This window comes from Jaculus jaculus, chromosome 3 (assembly GCF_020740685.1).
Source record: "Jaculus jaculus isolate mJacJac1 chromosome 3, mJacJac1.mat.Y.cur, whole genome shotgun sequence".
In the NCBI taxonomy this organism is placed as follows: Eukaryota; Metazoa; Chordata; class Mammalia; order Rodentia; family Dipodidae; genus Jaculus; species Jaculus jaculus.
The window spans coordinates 66,028,346-66,054,403 of NC_059104.1; the positions used below are offsets into that span (position 1 = coordinate 66,028,346).

The window sequence follows — 26,058 nt, forward strand, 5'->3', positions numbered from 1 at the left end:
TTGAATGACCAGTAATTATAATTTTACAATTCTGCTTTTATTATAGCTAAGTCTCACCCCAAAACAATGTTATCAACATGAAACAAGCAGTTTTAGTTTTCATTTCTACTGAACTGATGAATGGAAAATTCTGTCTTCAGGAGCCTTTCCTTGCAGTAGGTTGAACATTAATTGGTCATTTCTGTTTCTGTGTAGTTACCAATACATTTTCAATTGGACTGTCTTCTTGCTTATTGATCAGAGTTTACTTTACATCTATATGTCTTTATTATGCTTATATATGTTACACATGTTATATACTTTCCTGTCGTATATCATCTATCCAATTTCTGCATTTACTTAGACAACAATTGCTAATTTCTATGTAATCTAATAGTTTGTGGCTTTCAGGTTTTATATTTTTATTTTAGGAAGATGAACCTGCCTCCAAGATTACCAAAATATTATTAAATATTTTCTTCTACAATACAAATATATTACTGCAAATGATGAACAAATAAGAGAAGCATAAGAAAACAAGTTAAAAAGATGAAGTGGAGAGATGGCTTTGTGGTTAAAGTGCTTGCCTGTGAAGCCTAAGAACTTATGTTTCAATCTCCAGATTCCACATAAGCCAGATACACAGTGACACCAGCACACCATGTCACACATGCACACAAGAGGGTACACGTGTCTAGAGTTCATTTGCAGTGGCTGAAGGCCCTGGCATGCTCGCTTTCACTCTCTCGCTCTCAAGTAAAAAACAACAAAGTGAGAAATGCAAGGAGCAACAAGATAGTGAAGTGTCTACATACAATAGGACTCTGTACTTAAGTAGATAAGGAGAACATTAATGAGTGGAATAAAATACACCAATGGTTTTTGTGTGACTCCATGGCAGAATATAGATGTAATACATACACTTCACAAAAATCTCATGTCCAAATCATATAAAATTCCTATACTAAAGAAACAGCAAGGCAGGTAAAAACAGTTCAGAACAGAGTAGAGAAAATGGGTTGTTTAATGGCCACATGTGAAAAAGTTTTCAACTTCATTAAGCAAAGTACAAAGCCACACTAAGATAAGATGCCACTACACACTTCTCAAATGACTAAGATGAAAAGGGTAAAAAAAATTGACATGAATAATTGGTACACCATTTCTAATTTGGCATTATGCAAAGACAAATAGGTCCATACACTAAAGTCCAGCAATATACTCTGAAGCATGAACTCATGAAAAACAGGAACATATTTGGTAATATATATATAATATATATCACCTTGTTCATAACAACTTCAAACTGAAAATTACCCAACTGTCACTAACAGCAAAATACACAAGTTATAGCATATGCACACAATGAAATATTAAATAGCACTAAGAATTAATTACAATAATAAATTATATGACTGATCTCAGAGACATTAGCAGAAGTTAGGCAGAAACACAAAAAGATACTCTATAGCCCCAACACACACATTAAACAATGATTATTCTGGCTTTAGAGTGGAGAATGAATTAGATCAGATATTAAGCAAAGGAACGATTAAGAAGTTATTTTAATAAAATAAATTCAAGGCTATAAGGACTGGATTATTAGTCAGCTGAGAGAACTAGACGGCCTGTAGGAGCAGCAGTGTGGGGCTCTGTAAAACATAGGCAGAAGGAGGGTATCAGTGAGGGCACTCAGGCTCACTGCAAAGCATGTAACTCTAGACATGTGAACCTCTAGCTGATGAGTGCTAAACTTTTCTCTGTACCCCAACTGCAAGTACCAGATGTCAGAATCATTAATAAATGAGTCTCTAGAAGCATGATTTCATCTAGAAAGGAAAATCACGTTTTTAAAAAAGTAAGCCACGGGCTGGAGAGATGGCTTAGCGGTTAAGCGCTTGCTTGTGAAGCCTAAGGACCCCAGTTCGAGGCTCGGTTCCCCAGGTCCCACATTAGCCAGATGCACAAGGGGGCGCACGCGTCTGGAGTTCGTTTGCAGTGGCTGGAAGCCCTGGCGCGCCCATTCTCTCTCTCTCCCTCTATCTGTCTCTCCCTGTGTCTGTCGCTCTCAAATAAATAAATAAAAAATGAACAAAATAAAATATTTTTAAAAAAGTAAGCCACAAAGAAAATACCCAAAGTTTAAGCTGCTATAGAAAGTAAGTTTACTACAGCAGCTACTCAGCATGCAAGGATGAGCTGAATACCCACATTCTTCCATATTCCTTCAACAGTTACTTTTATTTCACTTATTTTGGTTATGTTTTGAGACAGTGTCACTCTGTAGCCCATGCTGGCCTCAAGCATCTTCCTCTTATCACTGTCCCCCAAGTCTTCAATAGATATCTTTAAATTATGCATTAATATACATAATAACCAAAACCCATGAGTTTCAATCAAGGGAAAATGTAAATAATTATAATATTTTATGTTAAGTTAAAGATATTTACACTCATTTAAAAAAAATCCTACATTAAAAAGCCCTTAAAATAAAAGCACTTTAGAGTTTTCTCTTGAGAAAATAGTCAAGTGCAATGACTTAGACATTAGCAAGGAACAGAATACCAAGATCCTCTATATAAGATTGATAAGCTTGAAAAGATGGAAAACTGACTAGAGCAAACAGAATGAATGTTTTTCAAGATGGCAACTCTGAGATGTCCAATGCTGTAAGTGAAACAAGTACATTTCCACTTATTCATCGAAGGAGAGATGATAAGAATTGTGCCATATGACTATATGCTAAATATCAGGTGAGAGAGCATATGTAGGGATAGAATTCTGAAGATATAAAAGAAAGCATCTAATAACCAAATTGGTGAGAAAAGAAGACATCAAATTTAGAATTCAAGGAAACATATTTATACTGCAGTAGGGTGGCCTCTTGAGTAGAGTGAGAAGGAAATAAATACTTCACTATATTAAGTAATTCGCCAACTACAAAAAGATATTGTAGCTTTGTATATTTTATAGAAGCATATTCTATTGTAAAATTCCAATAAACTAATCACAAGAAACCTCTATTTAACCTTAGAAACAATCACTGAAGGAACTTAGGGTATTTTCAAGTCTCAGTCTAGCTATATTGTCAGAGATCATTCTGAAATACAGTAGGAAGTTCTTCAGGCATGCAAGGAAGGTCTTGGTTGTCATCACAAGGACCCAAACCAGGTGCTGTAGCTAAAAAGGAGTATATAATCAAGTGGGCATGGCTAAGCTCCAAAAAAAGTTTATTTGCAAAGCAAGAGCAGTCCACATGCTAGTGTTCTAAAACAGGGTCAAAGGTTTCAGCTTACCACTTAAAGTTATCTAAATTCTTTAGTTTTGTCATCTGTAAGTAGAGTTACAAACCTACTGAACAAGAATATAAGTTACATGAAAATGTACAGCATATTCAATATGTTTAATTCCCTTTCTTTATTCCTGGCATTATGAGGTTAAGAGCACTCACCTTCCAGAACATCAGAGAGACAGAGAGCAGAGAATAGTCATGATGTAATAAGGAAGTGCAGACCTTGCTAAGCATTTTGCTAGTTTTCATAAATAAATCTCAAGTCTCAATTATTAGCTAACATCATTTTTTTTTCCTGAAAACTGGAAGTAAAAACAATTTCTTGGAAATAATTTTCTCAGGAAGTAAAGACTTTTAATATTTTATGTAAAAGAATCCAGGTTTAGGTTTAATGTTTAATGTCTTGAGGAGTTTTAAAATTTACAAATGGGGCTGAGGAGGTGGCACTCAGGGGTTAAAGTCACTAGCTTGCAAAGCCTAATGGCTCAATTCCCTAGTATCCATCCATATAAAGCTAGATACACAAAGTGGCACATGTATCTGGAGTTAATTTGCAGTGGCTAGTGGCCCTGGTGTGCCCATTCTTCCCTTCTTACTTCCCTCCTTTCCTCCCTCAGTGTTTCCCTGCTTGAAAAACAAACTTTTAAAAAAAAATTACAAATGGAGCTGGAGAGATGCCTTAGCAGTTAAGGTGCTTGCCTGCAAAGCTATAGGACCTTTGTTCGATTCCCCAGAACCCACGTAAGCCAGATGCACAAGGGGGCGCATGTGTCTAGAGTTCGTTTGCAGTGGCTGGAAGCCCTGGCGCGCCCATTCTCTCTAGCTCTGCATCTTTCTTTCTCTCAAACAAATAAAAATTAAAATATTTTTTACAAGTTACAAATGGCAGGGGCCTGGGGAGATGGTTTAGTGGTTAAAGCAACTGCCTGTGAAGCCTAAGGACCCAGGTTTGATTCCTCAGTACCCACATAAACCAGATACACAAGGCAGCATATGCATATGGAATGTGTTTGCAGCAGCTAGAGGCCCTGGTGTTCCCATTCATATTCTCTCTCTCTCCCTCCTTCTCTCTTTCAAAGAAACAGATAAAAGTTAATTTTTAAAAATACTACAAATGGGGCTGGAGAGATGGCTTTGTGGTTAAGGCACTTGCCTGTAAAGCCAAGGGACTCAGGTCCGATTCCTTATTATCCCATAAAGCCAGATTACAAGGTGGTGAATGCATCTGGAGTTTCTTTGCAGTGACTAGAAGCCCTGGTGTGTCCATTCTGTCTGTCTCTCCACCCCCCCCCACAGACAAATAAATTTTTTTAAAAATTTAAAAATTACAAATAGAATAAAATCCCAATGGACACAATAAGGTCCTGGAGGGAAAAAAAGAAAGAAGTTGTAGTGTATGGCATACTATGCATCTGGAATCCACATACCAGTATCTGGCTGATACCTCAGTTCCAGTTACTATCATACTAGAATAGGCAAATCAAAGTGACAGGAGTCTTACACAGTCAAGAATTGATTAAACAAAAATTTTCAAACTCACCATCTCTATTAGTTTCCCATTCTACGTTTTCTTCTTCACTCTCTGGAGTTCTCTCCTTAACAATTTTTATGTCTTCCTTGTCTCTATGTCTCCCTCGCGAAGATTCTTTCTAAAACGTACATATACACATACATGCAGATTACTGTTATTTTTAAAGTACATGAGATTATCGTAACATATAGCATTTTAGTTTCATTCAGCTTTACTGCCTCAAAGAAGAGGCTTTAAAATGTCACTTACTGGGCTGGAGGGATGGCTTAGTGGTTAAGGCATTTGCCTGCAAAGCCAAAGGACCCAGGTTTGATTCCCCAGGACCCACATTAGCCAGATGCACAGGGGGTGCAGGTGTCTGGAGTTCCCATTTGCAGTAGCTGGAGACCCTGGCATGCACTCCCCCCCGCCGACTCTTTCTCTATCAAATAAATAAATAAATAAAAATAAAATATTTTTTAAAATGTCACTTATTCACAAGTAGAAGAAATGAGACATGTTCTAGTGTAGCACCACAATGAAAAGTCCACAGTCTATTTATTACAATTCAGTCTGGTAAATGTAAGAAGTCATTCAGATCTTTATATTTCTTTTTTATTTTTTAATTTTTTATTTATTTATTTGAGAGCGACAGACACAGAGAGAACGACAGATAGAGGGAGAGAGAGCGAATGGGCGTGCCAGGGCTTCCAGCCTCTGCAAACGAACTCCAGACACGTGCGCCCCCTTGTGCATCTGGCTAACGTGGGACCTGGGGAACCAAGCCTCGAACCGGGGTCCTTAGGCTTCACAGGCAAGCACTTAACCGCTAAGCCATCTCTCCAGCCCAGTTCATTCAGATCTTTTTAAAAGGTCAATGTAAATCTACTACTTTAAAGAACTTGACATTCTATTATAAATTAAGTCACTATGTGAAAATCACCATGGGTAAAGGCAGCTTAAGATAGATAAAATACAATGGAAAGTTTAGCTAAATGATCATATATAAAAAACAATTTTATAAGGTTAAACCACTCACAGTAGACTTTTACAAGTAACTGATCTAATACGTAAACACTCAAAGCTATTTTCCTGCACACTAAAATTCAGACTCATTGAATAATTTTAAGTTTTAAGATTATACCTATTTTAATGAAAGTATAATCCTATTTAAAAGTTCGCATGATAATCATTACTTTATAGCTAAAAAACTAGAGCTCACACCTTACTCCAAGTATAATAGTAGCCTATACAGAAAACAAAGTAACAGTAGTTCAATATATAAAATTCAACTGAATAGTCTATTTCCAAAGACTCCAAGCCACATTTCACTAAGTGGTGTGAATCAGTGTCACATAACTGTTACTATCTTGCCACAGAAGTTCTCATTTTTATTCATAACCTAAATACTATGAAAGATAATTATATTAAGTGCTCAAACCTTTTTCTCAGCATGATCAATCATAAAATTTGATTACCTAGAGTATAATTTTTCTTTGAAGTACTCTTTTAAAATAACTCATCTATAACTATTTCTAAATTCTACACATTTAGAGGTTATATTCAAAGTATTCCAAAATGATATAAATGGTTTCTACTAAGACAATACAAGCTGACAAAAATTATTAAAAAGATTTTATCAAGGTGTGGAGCAATGGCTCAGTGGTTAAAGGTACCACTTGCAAAGACTGACAGCCTGAATTCAATTCCCCAGTACCCAAATAAAATCAGATGCACCAAGTGGTGTATCCATTTGGGGCTTGTCGATAGTGGTAAGAGGCTCGTGCGCGTGCGTGCGCTCTCTCTCTCTCCCTCCCCCTCCCCTCTTCTCAAATAAATAAAAATATTTTTAAAATGTTAAGAAAGATTATATGAGAATAAAATCTACTACTGAGGGTGGTGCCTGGGGCTGAGAGGGTGTGGCAATCTGCCAGTAATCCCAACCCAAGAGGCTCAGAGAAAGCTGGTTAGTCAGACTGGCTGAACCATGAGTTTGAGCTCAAGTGAGAGAATGCCTCAGTAAATAAAGAGACTGACTAAGGAAAACACATAACACCCATCACAGACCTCACATACACACAATTGCATGCACACAGACACACACATACAAAATCTGCCTTGGAAAAAGCATAGAAGGTCAAAGAAAAAAAGAAATGGGCTCTTATCTATCAGAGGACAGAAGGAAAGAAAGGAACATAATCATTTAGTTTGTGGAACACCAATGAAGAGCTATTCTATCATTATTTTAATGAACTGAATGTTATGTAAATTAAACATACTATAAGTGAAACCTGCTATATATCCCAATGCATACCCATTCTAAAATATCTTACAGGAAATTACCTATAAATAATTGAATAACTGCTTTATAAGGTATCATATAATAATCACAAACTCAAGAGTTTCAGAGCAGTAGTACTGATACAGCAAAATAAATCATCTAACAATTTGTAACACGGATTCCTTGTACCACATTTAGAAGCAAAAATGCATTAACATATCTCAGTATTTCCGTAAACAGCTCTTATTTATAGGCAATGAAATTGTCTTTTTAGTTGCCTGTGTTTTTCAGTATAACTGGCATTGTCCTAGAGAACACATCTAACTTCTTTTATTACATCATCGGATTTGCATTCAGGCTTCAATATGTGGTGGAATTTCAAGTTAGAAGGTAAAGTTCACCACAATCCTACATCAAATCATAATATAGGGACTTACCCTGATAGCACTTAACTTTAGCTCATTTACAGTATCTTATTTCTTCATTTTCTCTACTTCAATAATATCTGACTTGCACAGTCATGTAACAATGTAACAATGAGTTATTTCCCCTTTTTCTCTTCCACTCAGATTTGTCACATGCTGTGCAGCATGGTCTTTTTTTGTTTACCATCCTGTAGTTAACAGAATGCCTTGTCATCTTCTCTTACTCTAAATATACTACTTAGAAAGTGTAAGCTTCTGACTGTTCTAAGATTAGTCATCCTGGAACATGTACATGTAGAAATACTAGTGAAATAACCACAGTATTTTAGCCCATACACTTCAGACTAAGTATGTGAATACAACTATTTTTTTGTTTTGTTTTGTTTTGTTTTTCGAGGTAGGGTCTCACTCTGGTCCAGGCTGACCTGGAATTAACTCTGTCATCTCAGGGTGGCCTTGAACTCATGGCAATCCTCCTACCTCTGCCTCCTGAGTGCTGGGATTAAAGGCGTGCGCCACCATGCCCGGCTTAACTATTTTTAATTTCAAAGCATATTTAGTAATAATGCAACAAGACTGAACATACTAATATTACTATGTTTTTTAGGAAATCCGAGCAATTTATTAACTGAGTAACGTTGACAATCAGATAACTTCAATGCAGATGTTTTGCTCCAAGTAAGCATGTAATTAATTTAACTTAGAAATGTTTGCACTGAGCATGGTGTCACCTGCCTTTAATCCCAGCACTTGAGAAGCAGAGCAAGTTCAAGGCCACTCTGAGAGTACATAGTAAATTCTAGGTTAGTGTGGACTAGAAGGAGACCCTACCTCGAAAAACTAATAACAATAATATAATAAAATTTTTTAAAAAAGTGTTTTGCTAATTTCAGAAATACAGTGATGTGGACATTTAAGTTACTTTCAGTCACATTCATATTTGAGTCGTAATATTACATTTATGGGCAGATTATAGTCACTGTTTTTATATAGTAAGAAAGCATTACAAAACCAATATTATAAGTACATTAATAACCAAACAAAATGTTAGAAGCCTCTGTAAGGAATTAAATTCCAACTCCTATTAGAGGAAAAAAATCTTCAATTACATAGTTATAGAAGTCCTCTATTAGAAGAATTTGGCAGGAAAAAATACTAGCTCCTAGGATCTTCAGTGACAGTTCCCTACTGTCATACCCGTTTACTTCATTTCTAAAAAGCTCTAATATTAAATTGTTGCTTAGTTTGGTCATATCTTTCTTCATCTCTTGAGGATTTCTACTGATTAGGACTAGTTCTGACCTATAGAATTATACAGAGCAGATTGTATATTTCTTCTATATGCTAGCCCTTTAAGTATTTGACCATCACTACTAAAGCCCTTCAATATCTTCTTGTATCACTTCAAGGGCTAAAAAGACAACTTATATCATAGACTCATACTCATGATTCTCACACTCTCATCACTGTCATCTTCTCTACATTAATGTGTCAATGCTTCAACAAAACATGGCATCCTAGCAAGGCGTGGTGGCACACATCTTTAATCCCAGCACACAGGATGCAGAGGTATGAAGATGGCTGTGAGACTGAAGCCAGGCTGAGATTACACAGTGAATTCCAAGTTAGTTTGGGCTACAGTGAGACCCCCACCTTAGAGGGAAAAACATGGCATCTTAAATTAATCTAGCTTGCCAGAAGTTCAAAAAATTCATACTGTCATGATGTGAGTTCTTCCCCAAATTAATCTACAGCTTGAAGACAACTCCCATGACAAATCTAGCAAGCTACTTTTAGGTAGACAAGCTGTTGCTAAAGCTTACATGGAGACCCAGAATAGACAACACAATATTAAAATTGGAGGACTGTCACTAGCCAACTTCCAAGAGTTACTATACAAGCTATAGTAATCAAAATAGTGAGGTATCAGATGAAATAATAAACACATCAAAGAAACAAAATAAAATACCCACAAATAGACGCTCACAGATAAAAGTCAAGTGAACTTTGACAAAGGAGCAGAGACTATTCAATAGAAAAAGGATTGTCTTTCAATAAATGATGCTGGAATAAATGATGCTGGCACAATTGGATATACATATGCACATGAGGAAATGAAATAAAAAAATTAAATATAAAATGCAAAAATGTAAGAAAACACCTAAATGATTTTAAACATTTTAGGAACAATATCAAAGAATCAATGCATGGAAACATCTCATAAACTTGCTGCTGTAGCGACTTTACTGGGACAAAGCACCTGACCACAACCAGCTGATGGCTTACAGTATTGAGAAGCTTCATGATGGCAGGAGAAATAGCATGCCATGAAAACACGCTGGATATCACTTCTGCCACAGCAGGTGGAAAACAGCAGCAGGAGAATGAGCCCACTAGGCGTAGCAAACTGGTGATAAACCTCAATATCTCTCAACAGTGGCACACCTCCTCCAGCAAGGCTGCATATCCCCAAAGTTACCACCACAGGTGTTTAGAATACACGAATTTATGGTGGATATTTGACTCAAACATCACACTGGCATATATTAGAACAGAAATTTTCCTTTCAGTAAAAGATACTGTCAAAAGAATGAGATTGGGAAAAATGTTTGCAAAAGACATCTAATAAATAAATTTATCTAAAACCAACAAATAATACTTAAACCTCAAGAATACAGGGCTGGAAAGATGGCTCAATGGTTTAGAGAGCTTGTTACTTCAGCACAGGGGCTTCTGGAGCCAGAGATAACAAAGCTCTCCAGAACCTACATCAAAACCTGGATGTGACCACATGTCTGGAAGAGACAGGAAAATTGTTGAGGTTTGCTAAGTGACAGCAGCATTGGATTGAGGAAAGGTCAGGCCCTGTATCAAGGTAATACAAAGATGAGTGACAAGAGGACTCCTCAAGTTCCCAAACTCTGCCTCTGCAGACATAAGCATAGGACACATCTCTGGGGGCACACACACACAGGCATACACATCACACATACCACATATACACTCTACACACACGTGAAAAAAAATTAAGAACAGAAAAACTTGATTTAATAAATATATTTCACCAAAGAAGATATCCAGATGGCACATAAGCATGTGAAAAGATGCTTAACAAGACAATTCATTAAGGAACCTGCTGGTAAACCAACTGATACCACCAAAGAGCTATCAGATCACAGACAAAATTCAATACAAAGACATCACAAATGCTGGTGACTCATGGAACAATAGGACCTCATTAAATGCTGATGCAGATGCAAGTTTGGCATAGCCCATATGGGAAGCTATTTTTAGAGGTTTTGTTGATTTTTTTTTTTTTTTTTTGGAGAAAAGAAACAAGATTGGGTGGGTGGGTGGGTGGGTGTGTCTTACTAAGGCATGAAGAATGCTAGGGAAGTGCTCTAGAATTAAGCTGTATCTTCAACTCTTTTGCTCCCTTCTCTCTTTTTCCTGAGATAGTCTTATATAGCCCAGGCTAGCCCCTAACTCACCATGTAGCTGAGAATGACTTTGAACATCATTCTTCCTTCACCTCCAGTGCAGGCATTATGAGTGACTACTACTATAACAGGTTTCTCCACCTTCTTTCCATTTATTTTAATTTACTTACTTACATGTGTGTGTAAGTCCATGCATATGCATGTCAGGGTCTGCTACCACAGCAAAGAAACACTCCTCTGGCATATGGGCAACTGTGGAATTTAACTTGAGCCCACAGGCTTTACAAACAAGCACATTTAACTACTGAACAATCTCCACAGCCACTTATTTTTCTGAGATAGAGTCTCACTAAATTGCCCAAGTGGGCCTTGAACTGGTCATCTTTCTGCTTCAGAGAAGCTGGGATTATAAGTCTGTGCCACCATGCCTGGCTACAGCAGATCTTTGTTTAAAAATAAAACTAAACAATTGAGTTTCATATAATCCAGCTGAAATACTCTTTGGTTTTTATCCACAGGAGCAGAAACTTCATGTGCACATAAAAGTCTACAAACAGATATCTACAGAGGCCTGATTATAACTGCCAAGTGTTAGAAACAACCACTATGTCTTCCATGGATGAATATTCTATGGGTGCTGGTTGAAAACGTCAATATACATTTAAGAGGCAGACAGAGAGAATGGGTATGCCAAGACCTCTAGCCTAAACTGTAAACAAACTCCACATGCATGCATCACTTTGTGAAACTGGCTTTACGTGGATACCATGGAATCGAACCTGGGTCCTTTGGCTTTTCAGGAAAGCGCCTTAAGCACTAACCCATCTTTCCAGGACCCCCTCCCCAAAATTTTGTAAATATTTTTATTTGCTTATTTGCAAGCAGAGAGAGAGATGAGAGAAAGAGAATGGGCACTCCAGGGCCTATAGCCACCACAAATGACCTCCAGATGCATGTGGCTACTGCATCTGGCTTTAAGTGGGTACTGGGGAATCGAATTATTAGGTCATTAGGCTTTGCAGGCAAGCACGTTAACCATTAAGCCATCTCTCCAGCTCCCCCACCCAAACCCCAGCTAGATGTTTTTTATTTTTTATTTTCTGCAGTAGGGTCTTGCTAACCTGGAATTCACTATGTAGTCTCTGGGTGGCCTCGAACTCAAGGTGATCCTCCTACCTCTGCCTCCTGAGTGCTGGGATTAAAGGCGCCAGCTCCCAGCTAGAATTTTTAAAAGACAAATGAAGTTACCTGGACTTCATATCATTAACAAAAGTTGTTACAGGCCGAGGATCTGTAATACTACAATCTGAAATTTTAAATACCCCAAATCTGGAATTTTATGATGACTAATATGCTATATGTGAAGATTTCCACAACTTTCCTCATCATTATGGATGGATCCTAAGTACAGCACTACAGTGCTTATTATTGGAGACAGATCTAAATTCCATATTAAAAATATACAGACAGCTTGAGCTCTGCCTAGAGGTCACAAAGCTTGCTTGCTTGTGTGTTAGCAGTGATTTTTTTTCTCTCTGTATGGACCTTTAAAAGTGGGTCAGCTTCTTCTACCATTATGGAACTTCCCCTAAATCTATAAGCTTCAATAAATCCCTCCCTCCCCTAACTTGTGCCTGGTTTGGAAGTCTATCCCAGCCACCTAAAGCTGTCCACTACAGAACTACCACCAGAAGTAGGGAGTTACTGAGATGAATCTGACAATGTGGATTCTGGTCTTTTGAAACTTGTGTGCTAGAAAAATGGAATTTGGTACTTACAACTAAAGGCGTCTTCTGGGGTGGTAAACTAAGTATTATGGACTATTCTGATAGAAGTTTGAGAATGCTAAATACAGAGAAAATTGTATTTGGAGGCTTGGCTTAGGAACAACTTTCTAAGGGGAAGGAAAGATAACACAGAACTTTGTTGGAACTGGGCTACTGGCATAAGGGATGGCTGCCATCTGCTGCCCATGCCCAGAGAGTTAGAGCAAAGTTAATTTGTAATGAACTGATGTGCTTGGCTAAAGATATAGGACTGAAAATCTTAAAATGTAAGGTTGAAAAAATTCAAACAAGTTTAAAATTTATAGGCACAGAGACTGGTTTTAGGTTACTAAAGTTGCTACTGTCAAAAACATTAACAAGCTTAAGGAAGATGGCCCAACTGCTTTACATTAAAACAAGGTAAAGGATGCCTAACGAAAAACTAAATGATAGAAATACAAACTCTTTTGTAAGGATCTGACTAAAAGAAAGGAAGTTGGGCTGGAGAGATGGCTCAGTGGTTAAAGCGCTTGCCTGCAAAGCCAAACAAAGGACCCAGGTTCAATTCCCCAGGACCCACAATAGCCAGATGCACAAGGTGGTGCATGCAACTGGAATCATTTACACTGGCTGGAAGCCCTGGAGTGTGCGCGTGCGCGCACACTCTCTCTCTCTCTCTCAAATAGATAAAAATTTCCACCGTATACAAACTCCAGATACACAAGCCACTCTGTACATCAGGCTTTATATGGGTACTGGAGAACTGAACCTGGGCCAGGAGATTTTGCATGCAAGCACCTTTTTCTTTAAGTTTATCAAGGTAGGGTGTCACTCAAACCCAGGCTGACCTGGAATTCACTCTGTATTCTCAGGATGGCCTCGAACTCATGGTGATCCTCCTACCTCTGCCTCCCGAGTGCTGGGATTAAAGGCATGTGCCACCACGACAGGCTGCACCTTTTAAAAAATATATATATATAGTATTGGGCTGGAGAGATGGCTTAGTGGTTAAGCACTTACCTGTGAAGCCTAAGGACCCCTGTTCAAGGCTCGATTCTCCAGGACCCACGTTATCCAGATGCACAAGAGGACGTACATATCTGGAGTTCATTTGTGGCTGAAAGCCCTGGTATGCCCATTCTCTCTCTCTCTCTCTCTCTCTCTCTCTCTCTCTCTCTCTGTCACTTTCAAATAAATAAACAAAAAATTAAATAAATATTATTTATTTATTTGAGAGAGATACAGAAATAGGCGGGTAGAGAGAGACAGAGAATGGACACACCAGGGCCTCCAGCCACTGCAAGCAAATTCCATATGCACGTGCCTCCTTGTGCAAGATGGCTTACTTGGGTTCTGGGGAATCAAACCAAGGTCCTTTGGCTTTGCAGGCAAGCGCCTTAACCACTAAGCCATCCCTCCAGCCCTGCATGCCAGCACCTTTAACGGTAAGCCATCCCTCTAGTCCCAAGACTTTGAGTTTGAAATCACGAGAACATTTTATATGAGTAAGTAAATTCCAACACTTAAAATCAAAATGAAATAGATTAATTCAACTATGTATTGATTTGCTGATTTAACCAAAAAGAAAACTATTTCAAATAAATTAAAACACAGTAACTGATAATATATATCTGATGGTCAGATTTAATAGGTATATTCCAAATAATATATACCCTAAACACCGTAAGGAAAAGTAACTATTCTCAGTCACCCTTCTCATAGCCACCAAAGACCTAACAGGAAGCATTGAATGGGAGATGGTTTTTTTTGTAGCTCATGGTTTGAAGGTACAGTCCTTTATGGTGAGGGGTCATGATGGCTGCCTGCTCACAACTAGGTAGACCAAGCAGAGCCTAGATAGGAAGCAAGGAAAGCTATAAACTTCCACTCCTATTGTCCCATCTCCTCCTTCAAGGCATGCACACGCGCTCTTAAAGGTTCTACCACCTCCCAAAACAGCATCACCAGCTGGAAAACAAGTGTTCAAACACATGAGCCTATGGGATAAATTTTATAACCAAACTGTAAATGTTATTTGTAATACTCTTGTTAGTTACTGGGAGGGGAGCTGTCATATATAATACTAAGATAAAATGTGTAATGTGAACAGGGACTAAAACTTTAAGCATGATATATAACCAATAAGTAGAAAATCAAAGTAATTAAATAAAAGCCCTGAAATTCTAAATGTGAATTATTTGAAAAAATAATTGCTTTTTGAAGAGAACATATATGTATATACTTCCTAAGTATGTTTAGCAAAAGGCCTTAAAAACAATGACTAACCTAATGGTAATAGGCCTCCAAGTACATAGTGGTCCTGAAATATCAGTTTTAAAGAAAACTAGGACTTTGAAGTAATTCCAAGTACTGGGTACAAGATGAACATGATGTCATGGACACATTAACAAAAACAAAGGAACCAACACAGACCATTGATGTAGGTCAAGCAATAAGACTATGAAAGAAAACATGTTTGCAATACATGTTTCACAAATGACTGCTTTTCAGAACATAATTGCTAATTTATAATAAGACAAAATTACCCTATTTTAAGAGAAAAAGATATAAATAAATCCAGATGGTCAATAAAAGTTATACAAATACCTATACAAGTATACAAGATAAACAGCTAAAAAACATGCAAAAGGTATTCAACATCTATCATCAAAAAATTCAAATTATAATCCTTACATACCCACAGAATAACATGTTGACAAGAACAAAAAAAAATTCATTTTCTGTGGGTGGAGATGTAAAATTAACAAACACTCTGAAAAACTGTTTATAAGACTCCTATAAAATTATACATATCTTATGATCCAGCAATTCTACTCATAGGTGTTTACCCAAAGACAACATATGCCCATATAAAGACTAATACACTTGTAAATATTTTCATAATAGCTGAAAGCTAGAAATAATCTAAATGTCAATTAAATGGTGCATACACAAATTCTGATATATCGCAGAATACTAATCAGGAAACAAAAGAACACACTCCTGACACATATAACAATGTAGCTGAAATTCAAAAGATTATACTGAGAGAATCAAGACAATAGAACATACACGAAGGCAATAAAGTAAGAGATCTAAAGCTGTCAAGAACGGATGTACTTTGTTTGGCAGAGTGCTTGCCTAGAAAGCATGAAGCTCTGGGCTAGATCCCCAGCACTGCATAATCCAGACATGGTGAGACATATCCTGTAATCCAAGCAGTTGGGAGGTACAGACAAGGAGCACAGCTATACAGAGTTCAAGCCCAGTCTGAACTATAAAAAATCCTGCCTCTTTAAGGGGGAAGGAGAGAAAAAGGAATGGAGGAAGGAAGAAGAAAGAGAGAGGGAGGGAAGAGAGAAACAAAGAGAAAAAAGTTGAGTTTGAGGCTGAACAAAAGAGCAGACAGATATATTTTGAGTTGATCCAAATGTCTGTATCTTAACTGTAGTTGTGTGCACATCTGTCAAGAGTCAGACTGTATATTTAGAATGGACACATTTTATTGTTTATAGGTTGTACCACAATCAATCAAGTTCTTAACTCAGAGTCTAATATAAAAACTCTCATAAGATAAGAAAAGGACACTGGGGATTGGAAAAAGAAAACAGTAGTAATGGATTAAAGTTGAAGACATCAGTTAAAAATTCAGTTACCTTAATATATAAATATACAGTTACTAGACATATTTATACATACAAGACAATATACACACTCCTTTGTGTTCTGTTAGCTGAGAAATTCTAACAAAACATAGGTTTGGGTTTCTAATGCCAGTTAACAGTAAGAGGAACCTAGGGATGCTCTTTCTTGCTGTGCAGGTGAGTGTGCATGTATGTACACAAACCCTTGGTACCAGAGGTAAGGAAGCTCAAACTATCCACATGAATAGGCACACAGAGACTAAGCATAAACTATCAGACATGTAGCTGAACAATCTTCAAGTGACTAAAAACCACGTTTTTCAGTACTTTAGCTAAGGACCATATACCAAGAATTCCTGATAAAATTTCCCAATACAAGAAATGTTTGTTTCATGCCAAGGGAAACCAGGAAGGTTTCATAAGAAAATTTTATATCCACACTGAAAATTCACCATAATTAATCCTATACTATACATTATGAAATTTCTATCAGGGCATATGTATGTCTACTTGTACTCTTGTGCCTATCTTTCTATTCTCAATCTTTTCCTTTTAAGTTGACAAACAGGAATTTAAATGTTTTTAACCCTAGCAATCAGCTTTTTACACCTTGGCAACTTTCTGCTATTCTTATGTTGCACTTACACTATATTTTATTATTTCCAAAGAATTTTTACATGTACTTTCTCACTTGGTTCTTACCATAACCTACACTAGATCAGGTACATTCATCTTACATATTAAAAAATTAAGGTCATGGGTCTGGAGAGATGGCTTAGTGGCTAAGCACTTGCCCGTGAAGCCTAACGACCCCGGTTCAAGGCTTGACAATCCAGGACCCACGTAAGCCAGATGTACAAGGTGGCACATGCACATGCACCTGGAGTTCATCAGCGTGCCCATTCTCATTCATTCTCTCTCTCTCTCTCTCTCTGTCGGTCTGTCGCTCTCAAATAACTAAATAAACATAAACAAAAAAAATTTTAAATTAACATTGAGCTGGAGAAATGGCTTAGTGGTTAAAGCACTTGCTTGTGAAGCCTAAGGACCCAGGTTCAGTTCTCCAGGTGCCATGTAAGCCAGACGTACATGGTGATATATGCATCTGGAGTTTTGTTTGCAGCGGCTAGAGGCCCTAGCACTCCCTCCCACCCCTCGCTCTGTCTCTAATAAATAAATAAATAAAAATTTAAAAATATTTTAACAAAAAATTAAGGTCAAGAAACTAATTAAGGATATACTTAGTAACAATGTTAAATCTTACAATCTTCCACTGTATGAGTCCTACTTATTATGGCACTATAGGACTGTCCCCTTCCCTAAGCAGGGCTTTTTTTCCCCCCCTCCTAGCCATAAATATTAAGATACAGAAAAGAACATAACAAAACAGGGGGATAGGGAAGGTGCGGAGAGAAAGAGCTGGGTAGAAGACTGAAAAACAAAACTATTTTATGTGCATTTTAGAAAGAATCATTCCCAGAAACAGTGCTTCATACTTGAAATTCACCATGACAGGACCTGGCAACTAAGGCTAGGAAAAAAATCTGTTGGAGTGTGCAAGGTCAAAATAGATGGCAACCTATAAGATATCTGTAATCAGCTGGCAAGTAACTACCTGGAAATCTTACCAAAGACTGAGAGCTGAAAAAGGAATCAGAATAAGAGTTACATTATTTGATCCATGGATACATTGATCCATAATAATATCAAATCTAAAACAGATTTTGCATTTGAAGGTAAAACATCAGGTTGGAAGTAGGAAAACAAAGCCACTGACAAAAATATTGGGTAAGGCAAAGAATATGTCATTTTCAAGATGAAAAGCAAGAAATCTCAAGATGACTTATGGCAGAAAACAGAAATGGTCATGAAATGACAGATTAAGAAAAAGTATTAGGGCCGGGCGTGGTGGCACACGCCTTTAATCCCAGCACTCGGGAGGCAGAGGTAAGAGAAATGCTGCGAGTTCGAGGCCACCTTGAGACTCCATAGTGAATTCCAGGTCAGTCTGAGCTAGAGTGTGACCCTACCTCGAAAAAACAAAAAAACAAAGCCAAAAAAAAAAAAAAAAAGAAAAAGTATTAGGGCCTGGAGAAATGGCTTAGCGGTTAAGCACTTGCCTGAGGACCAGGGTTTGAGGCTCAATTCCCCAGGGCCCACATTAGCCAGATGCACAAGGGGGCGCGCGCATCTGGAGTTCGTTTGCAATGCCTGGAGGCCCTGGCATGCCCATTCTCTCTCTCTATCTGCCTCTTTCTCTGTCGCTCTCAAATAAATAAATAAAAATAAAAAAGATTTAAAAAAAAAAGGAAAAAGTATTAAACCCGTTGAAATAATTAAAACTAGAAATTAACAGCACCATTGAGCATGGTGGCACATACCTAGCATTTGGGAAGTTAAGGACAAAGCAGGATTCTGAGTTCAAAGCCAGCTTTGGGTATATATAATCAGACCCTGTCTCAAATGATAAAAAGAAAGCCAGGTGTGGTGGAACATGCTTTTAATCCTAGCACTTGGGAGACAGAGATAGGACTATGAGTCAAGTCCTAGGCCATGCTAATACTATGTAGGGAATTCCAGGTCAGCCTCAAAGAAGGATGAGATCCTACCTAAAAAAACCAAAATAAACAAAAAAATCCACCACCAAAACAATTACAACAAAAAGCTACTTTGATAAATTTTACATCTACTTTACCACAGCTTAAAACTGAAGGAAAAAAATTCAATACATTAAAATCTTCGGGCCTGGTGGTGCACACCTCTAATCCCAGCACTTGGGAGGCATAGATCACCCTGAGTTCAAGGCCACCCTGAGACTACACAGTGAACTCCAGGTTAGCCTAGGCTAGAGCAAAACCGTACCTTGAAAAACCAAAAAATAAAAATAAATAAATAATACCTCTGTCCTTGCCACTCTGCATGGAGTAGGATTTTAGGTAAGCAGAAGGATTAATACTCACAATGTATCTCTAAATTCTACACTAGATATTCTCCTAGGATGTGGAATTATTTAATCCTTTCTTTTTTGTCTTTGTGGAGGAGTGGCTCACATCTGTCATGGTGTACATATGAAGTCAGAGATCAGCCTTGAGCATTAGTCCTCACCTTCTAGTTTGTGTGAGGCAGAGTCACTGGTACGTGCACGGTGAGCTGGCTGGTGAGCTAGCAGAGCTTCTCCTGCCCCACCTCCCATCTTACTGCAGGAGGCTTGAATTCTAGGCCTTCACTATGGTGTTTAGCTTTAGACAGAGGTGCTGGGAGTCAAGCTTGTCACAGGTGTGGAGCAAGTGCTTTTACAAGCTGACCCATTTCCCATCCCTTACTTAATCCTTTCTTGAATGTCACCGCAAAGCTTTTGCTAACAGACACTACATCCTACAATACATTTTATATTTCTATCATTAGCAAATGCTTAAATATTCCTCATGACTGTATTTAAGGATCAATTTTGCTTTCAATGATAATGCTTATGGTCAAAGTCTACAAAATAACAAGTGCGCTATTAGATAATAATCAATAATGTCAACCAGGCGTGGTGGCACATGCCTTTAAGCCCAGTATTCAGGAGGCAGAGGTAGGAAGATCACTGTGAGTTCAAGGCCACCCTGAGACTACATAGTGAATTCCAGGTTAGTCTGAGATAGACTGAAACCCTATCTTGAACCCCCCCGCCAAAGACAAAATATAATAACAACGATGTCAAAAAAGTATGGAGGTACCAAAAACCGACCTGGAAATCTGAGGTAAGAGAATGCACATGACCATAAAACTAGATGTGATTTGTTATCAATGCAACCAGAAGAGAAATATAACTTACAATATAATGTACTTCTTCAATAAGAGAAAAATGTGTGTTAGGAATGGAAATCTTTCCTAAGCTAATTACTTTTAAGAAACTTACCATACTTGTGTTTGTAACTTAGTGAGGTTTAATTAACATATCATAGAAGTCACTCCTTAAAACTGTACACACCAGCTTTTTTTTTTAAATTCATTTTTTACAGATAAAGAAAGAAAAAGAGAATGGACACACTGGGGCCTCTAGTCACTGTAAACGAACTCCAGATGCATGTGCCACCATGTGCATCTGACTTATGTGGGACTTGGAGAATCAAACCTGGGTCCTTAGGCTCCACAGGCATTCGCCTTAACCACTAAGCAATCTCTCCAGCCCTGTACATACGCATTTTTAAAGGATATTCACACTTGTGTAGTTATCACTACAATCAATTTTTTTTTGTTTAGTTTTGTTTTTCATAGTAGGGTTTTGCTCTAGCCCAGGCTGACCTGGAATTCACTATGTAGTCTCAGGATAGCCTCAAACTCATGGCAATCCTCCTAACTGCCTCCCAAGTGCTGGGATTAAATGTGTGCACCACCACTGCCCAGCATATAATTTTATTTTAAATTTATTTTGAAAGTCAAAGGGAGGCAGATAGAGAGAAACAGAATGGGCATGCCAGGGCCTCCAGCCACTGCAAACGAACTCCAGACACATGTGGCCTCTTGTGCGTCTGGCATGCGTGGGTCCTAGGGAATCAAACCATAGTCCTTAGGCTTTGCAGGTGAACGCCTTAACTACTAGGCCATTTCCCCAGCCTCCAACATACAATTTTTATTTTTCCAAAGAGAAAATTTAGCAGTCAACTCTCTGAATGGCCCACTGAGCTTTAGACAATCATAAATGTACTTTCTATAAATTTGTCCATACTATGTTTCAAGTATGTGCAATCATAAAATAGATCATCTTTTGTGACTAGCTTCTTTCACTTAGTTCTCAATGTTGCTAATAACATTTGTGTACAAATTTTTGTGTGGACACATGCTTTCATTTCTTTTAGGTTTATCCTGAGAACTACAGAATTGTATGGTAACTCTATGTTAATTAAACTCTATTTAAACGATTGCTGGATGAATAACCACAATATGGCCTATCAATATAGTGCAATATTTGGCAAAAATAATAATAATAATAAGGTACAAAACTGATGCATCCTGTAGCCTTTCATGAGCCTTGAAAACTATGAAAGCTGATCACCAAGGATGGCATACTCTGATTCCATTTGACACAAAACACGTAGAAGAGATTGTTTTAAGAAAATACACCATTTTCACATTTTTCTTTTTAAGGGAGGGTAAAGTATGTAGGGTGTTAGTTCAGAAGGGTTCTACTATATGCCAGTTCAACTTTTCTTGGAAACAAAATAGGACAAATGGCTGAATTCTGAGAACTTTTAACATTATTTAGATACTCATGACTCCCAGAAAGGTACAAAACCTTGTGAAGTTTACCTTGAACTCTGCCAGGCAATTCCTTAAAGTTTTCCTGAGTGGTTTTCCCCTTTCAATTCCATTATCCAAATCACCAGTGAAGATACTCAACAGTGGACACTGCAAGCCTTGTATTTGGCCAGCCAGGTCAAATGAGCCAATGGGTGCAATAGTGGCATGTCTGTTATGGGGGAAACCAACTGCCCTCTTAATTGTACCGGAGGTCCACTCCATGGGAGGGAATACATCCCTGATATTGAAAACTTAAAACAGGGGTAGTCATGAGCCCTAGGGGTGTAACATCTGCTGTTGTCTGGCTAAATGTATATACTATGCTTATCAAACTGCCCAGTAAGCTCTTCTGTTAATGTTCATGCCCTCATATTAATGCTACTCTCACTTTTGGTAGAAAATCTTCTCTTTTCAGATGGCAGTGACCTTGGGACGACTCAGAAGGTATCACGGTGATGGAAAGAAATGACCACAGAGCTCAGTACTACAATATCTCTATCACACCTTCCAAAGCTCAGGGTCTAATGTAGAAGAGGTGGCAGAAAGAATGTAAGAGCCAAAGGAAGGGTAAGACTCCTTACAACATGCTCCTTCCAGACACAAAATGGCCTGGATAACCCTTGCCTCACAGTGCCTGACACTACCTGCACAAGACCATTATAAGAGGAGGAAAAGATCATGACATCAAAATTAAAAGACAGACTGATTGAGATGGGGAGGGGGTATAATGGAGAATGGAGGGAGGGAGAGTATTACTATGGGTTTTTTTTTGTAATTATGGAAGTTTTTAATAAAAATTTGGAAGAAAAAAATTTTTAAATTCCAGGGCTGGAGAGATGGCTAAGCAATTAAGTGCTCTCCTATGAAGCCTAAGGACCCCAGTTTGAGGCTCAATTCCCCAGGACCCATGTAAGCCAGATGCACAAGGTGGCACATGCGTCTGGAGTTTGCAGTGGCTAGAGGCCCTGGCATGCCCAGTCTCTCCCTCTCCCCCCCGACTCTGCCTCTTTGTCGCACTCAAATAAATAAATAAATAATTTTTTAAAAAAATTCTATTATCCACAAAGAACATTACAGCATGAAATTAAATATCTATTATATATATTTAGCAAACATGTTGATATTCTAGTCCAATACTTAAAGAATTAATCATTACTGAAATGAAATGTAACTGGGTTTTATGAACTTTATTCCTACCCTAACAGGTGAGGATGATTCCTCCGTATTTCGTTTCTGGGACTCAGTATCCACGTCTTGGCGCTTGTTCTTCATTCTTTCTCTGAGGTCACCTGTAGGTCTTTCTGGTGACCTTTGAAACAAAACACAGAATACAACAAAAGTATATTTGCATAACATTTGTTAAGACTTTATAGAAATAACTTCATAAATCTCAAGTGTCTCCAAAATATTTAAAAAATAATTTGCATTAGCTTAAATATTAATATGTAAAAAAGAACAACATTTACAAATTTTCTCTTGTCGGGGTTAATGTTGAACTTTTAACCCACTCTGTGCTTGCCTTACTGACATGGTGCTTATTTTCAGCAGTAGATACGTGTTACTAATATATGCTATTTTTGTTCTGCTCTAAGCTGACATGTCAGCTGAAGGTTCAGCCAGGCAGTACCTTGCCAAATATAACCTCTTGCTGTCTTTTCTTTGGCTGGAATAAATTCAATACTCCCATATATAAACTCCTTCGATGACCAGCTTTTAAAAAACATCCCCCCACGTACTCTCCTTAGTTACCTACAACGTCACAATTCGTAGTATAACCTTGAAAATAACAGATATACTTTCCCTAATAAAAGACAAGCTCCTCTTTCAGCTGTTAATCTCTAGTAAGAGTTTATCCTATGAGGTTGTTTGGTTACAAAGTCTGTCTGAGACTGTGTTTTTGCCACCTTGTCATACAATCTCATAGCAACAATCAAATTGTGTATGTTAAAATTACAGGGCTGGAGAGATAGCTTAGCAGTTAAGGCATTTGTCCGCAAAGCTAAAGAACCCAGATTCGATTCCACAGGACCCATGTAAGCCAGATGCACAAAGGGGTGCATGCATCTAGAGTTCATTTGTAGTAGCTAGAGGCCCTGGTTGCGCCCATTTTCTCTCTCTCTCTCTCCACCTGCCTAGTTTTCTCCCTTTCTCTCCCAAATAAATAAGAAAAAGAATTTCAGAGTAGCAAATATGAGTGAATGAGAAACAAATGCAAATGGAGAAAAATTAATATGTAATTAACATCTTGACTTACTGTCCTATTAAGCATATAAATATAGTAGTCATATTTGGAAGTGAAAGATTAGACATGTATGTGTTTAGAAACATGAACAAAAAAAATTTCAAGCATCTTTAAAATGACAATAATTTTGTGCTAATTCTGATAACTTTTCTTAAAATTTAAGTCATTTAAGAATAAAAACAGCTAGTGGATTAAAAGCAAAATTTCTGTACAGTAATTTCATATTCTACTATAGATATTCACATCCCTCCACCTCAGTAAGGAACTGAACCCAGGACTTCAGGCATGCAAGGCAGGTACTCTACAATTGAGGTTTATCTCCAGCTCTCTTTTTACTTTTTATTTTGAAATATGGTCTCCCTAAGTTACCCAGTCTGGCCTTGAACTTGTGATTAGCCTGCCTCAACCTCTTGGCAGCCATGATTACATCCCAGCTGCAGTGGAAGGAAAATTACACATATTTACATTAACTATGGCAAAGTTTGCTAATTTATACTAGAAATTTTACAGTTTACGGCTACACAATTACTTCCTAACACTGTGAACTGCAGGAAAAAAAAAAAAAAGAAGACACGAAAACTGTGATACCTTTGAAAATGGTTATTAGAGCACCTTTGCAAGAGGGCAACAGGAAGTAAAGAATGTTTTGTGCCTCTCTGACCACCAAAAACTAGTATGCAAACACACTGCACACATACAGAATGGAACAAACAACCAATTATTCACACTGTTTTCAGGTAAATAATGGCCAGCCAAGCCAGTTCACTCAGTCTATCAATTACTAATACAAATCATAAAGAAGAAATAATTTGGGTTAATTCATTTTTAAAGAGCTCATCAGTATTTACTTGTTCATTTACTAGATGTGTATCATGTTTTAACAGCTAAAACTGAACTTGAAACAAGAACTCTTTAGAACCAGGATATAAATGCTCTACATTACAATCATAGGGTACTTATGACAATCCAAATACAAATAAGAACATTCAGTTTTGAACATGACATAATCAATGCACACTGTTTAAATGACCAGGAAGTTAGCTGAAGTTCTGGCTTTGTATTTTCAATTCTATTAAACTTCAAAATAGTAAACAAATTCAATTTAGTCAAGCATCTATTAAAGGTTAAAGGATGTTCTAAATAGGAAATGTTTATCAACATAAACATATTTTCATTTATATTAACATGTTGTGTTATAGGAGTTTGGCAAGTAAATTTTTTTAATATTTTATTTTTATTATCTGACAGAGAAAGAGGGAGGGAGGGAGGGAGGGAGGGAGGGAGGGAGGGAGGGAGGGAGGGGAGGGGAGGGGGGGAGAAAGGGCATGCCAGGGCCTCCAGCCACTGTAAATGAACTCCAGATGTATGCGCCACCTTGTGCATCTGGCTAACATGGGTCCTGGGGAATCAAACCTTGGTCCTTTGGCTTTGCAGGCAAACACCTTAACTGCTAAGCCATCCCTCCGCCCTGGCAAGTTAATTTTAACCATCAGAAGTTGAACAACACTTGAATTCAAAGCACCGTTAAAAAATTAAAATTATTTTGTTGAATTTTAATGTATTAAGAGTTAATAGCCTAAACTCACAAAAAAAAAATGAATGCTAACACCATGGAATTCTGCTGCCTAAGCAGTAATTTAATATATAATTAGAGACAGATATACAACATGCACACGGTGCAGAAATATATATTGCCCAAGAATGTGAATGTTAATTTTAAAGCTAATGCTTTATTAATCTTAAAAGAAATAAGACTACTACACAACAGAAAATCTCACCAAATACATTGTTCTAGTTCCAACTTTTTAAAAATGTATTTATTTAAGAGACAGAGAGAGATGCAGACAGATGGAGAATGGACGTGCCAGGGCCTCTATCCACTGCAAACAAACTCCAGATGCATGCACCACCTAGCATATTTGGCTTTACATGGGGACTAGGGAATTGAACCTGAGTCTTTAGGAGTTGCAGGCAAGTGCCTTTACTGCTAAGCCATCCCTCAAGCCCCTTATTTTTATGCTAAATTACAAAAGTTGTTTTTGAGCAATATACAAAAACTCCAAGTCCTCAGTTTACCTTCTGTAACTGCTGCTGTACCCTTTACCACGTGGTGAAGGGCCATGCACGAATCTACACGTGTTTCCATAGAGGCAGGTGCCAGTCTTCAGCCAGTTACGACACTGAGTCTAAGGAAAA

General features: G+C 37.7%; 1 protein-coding gene across 2 annotated transcripts in view; it reads right to left on the reverse strand.

The window, feature by feature from the left end:
- The window catches only part of Zc3h13 (zinc finger CCCH-type containing 13), an 86,566-nt gene that overhangs the window by 52,119 nt on the left and 8,389 nt on the right, over positions 1-26,058 (reverse strand). For both annotated transcript variants that reach the window (XM_045145338.1, XM_045145341.1), the window contains 3 exons: positions 25,939-26,048; positions 22,818-22,929; positions 4,812-4,920 (listed from right to left, as the gene is read on the reverse strand). In XM_045145338.1, the coding sequence (XP_045001273.1) occupies positions 4,812-4,920; positions 22,818-22,929; positions 25,939-26,048 (331 nt within the window). The remainder of the gene's footprint in view (positions 1-4,811; positions 4,921-22,817; positions 22,930-25,938; positions 26,049-26,058) is intronic.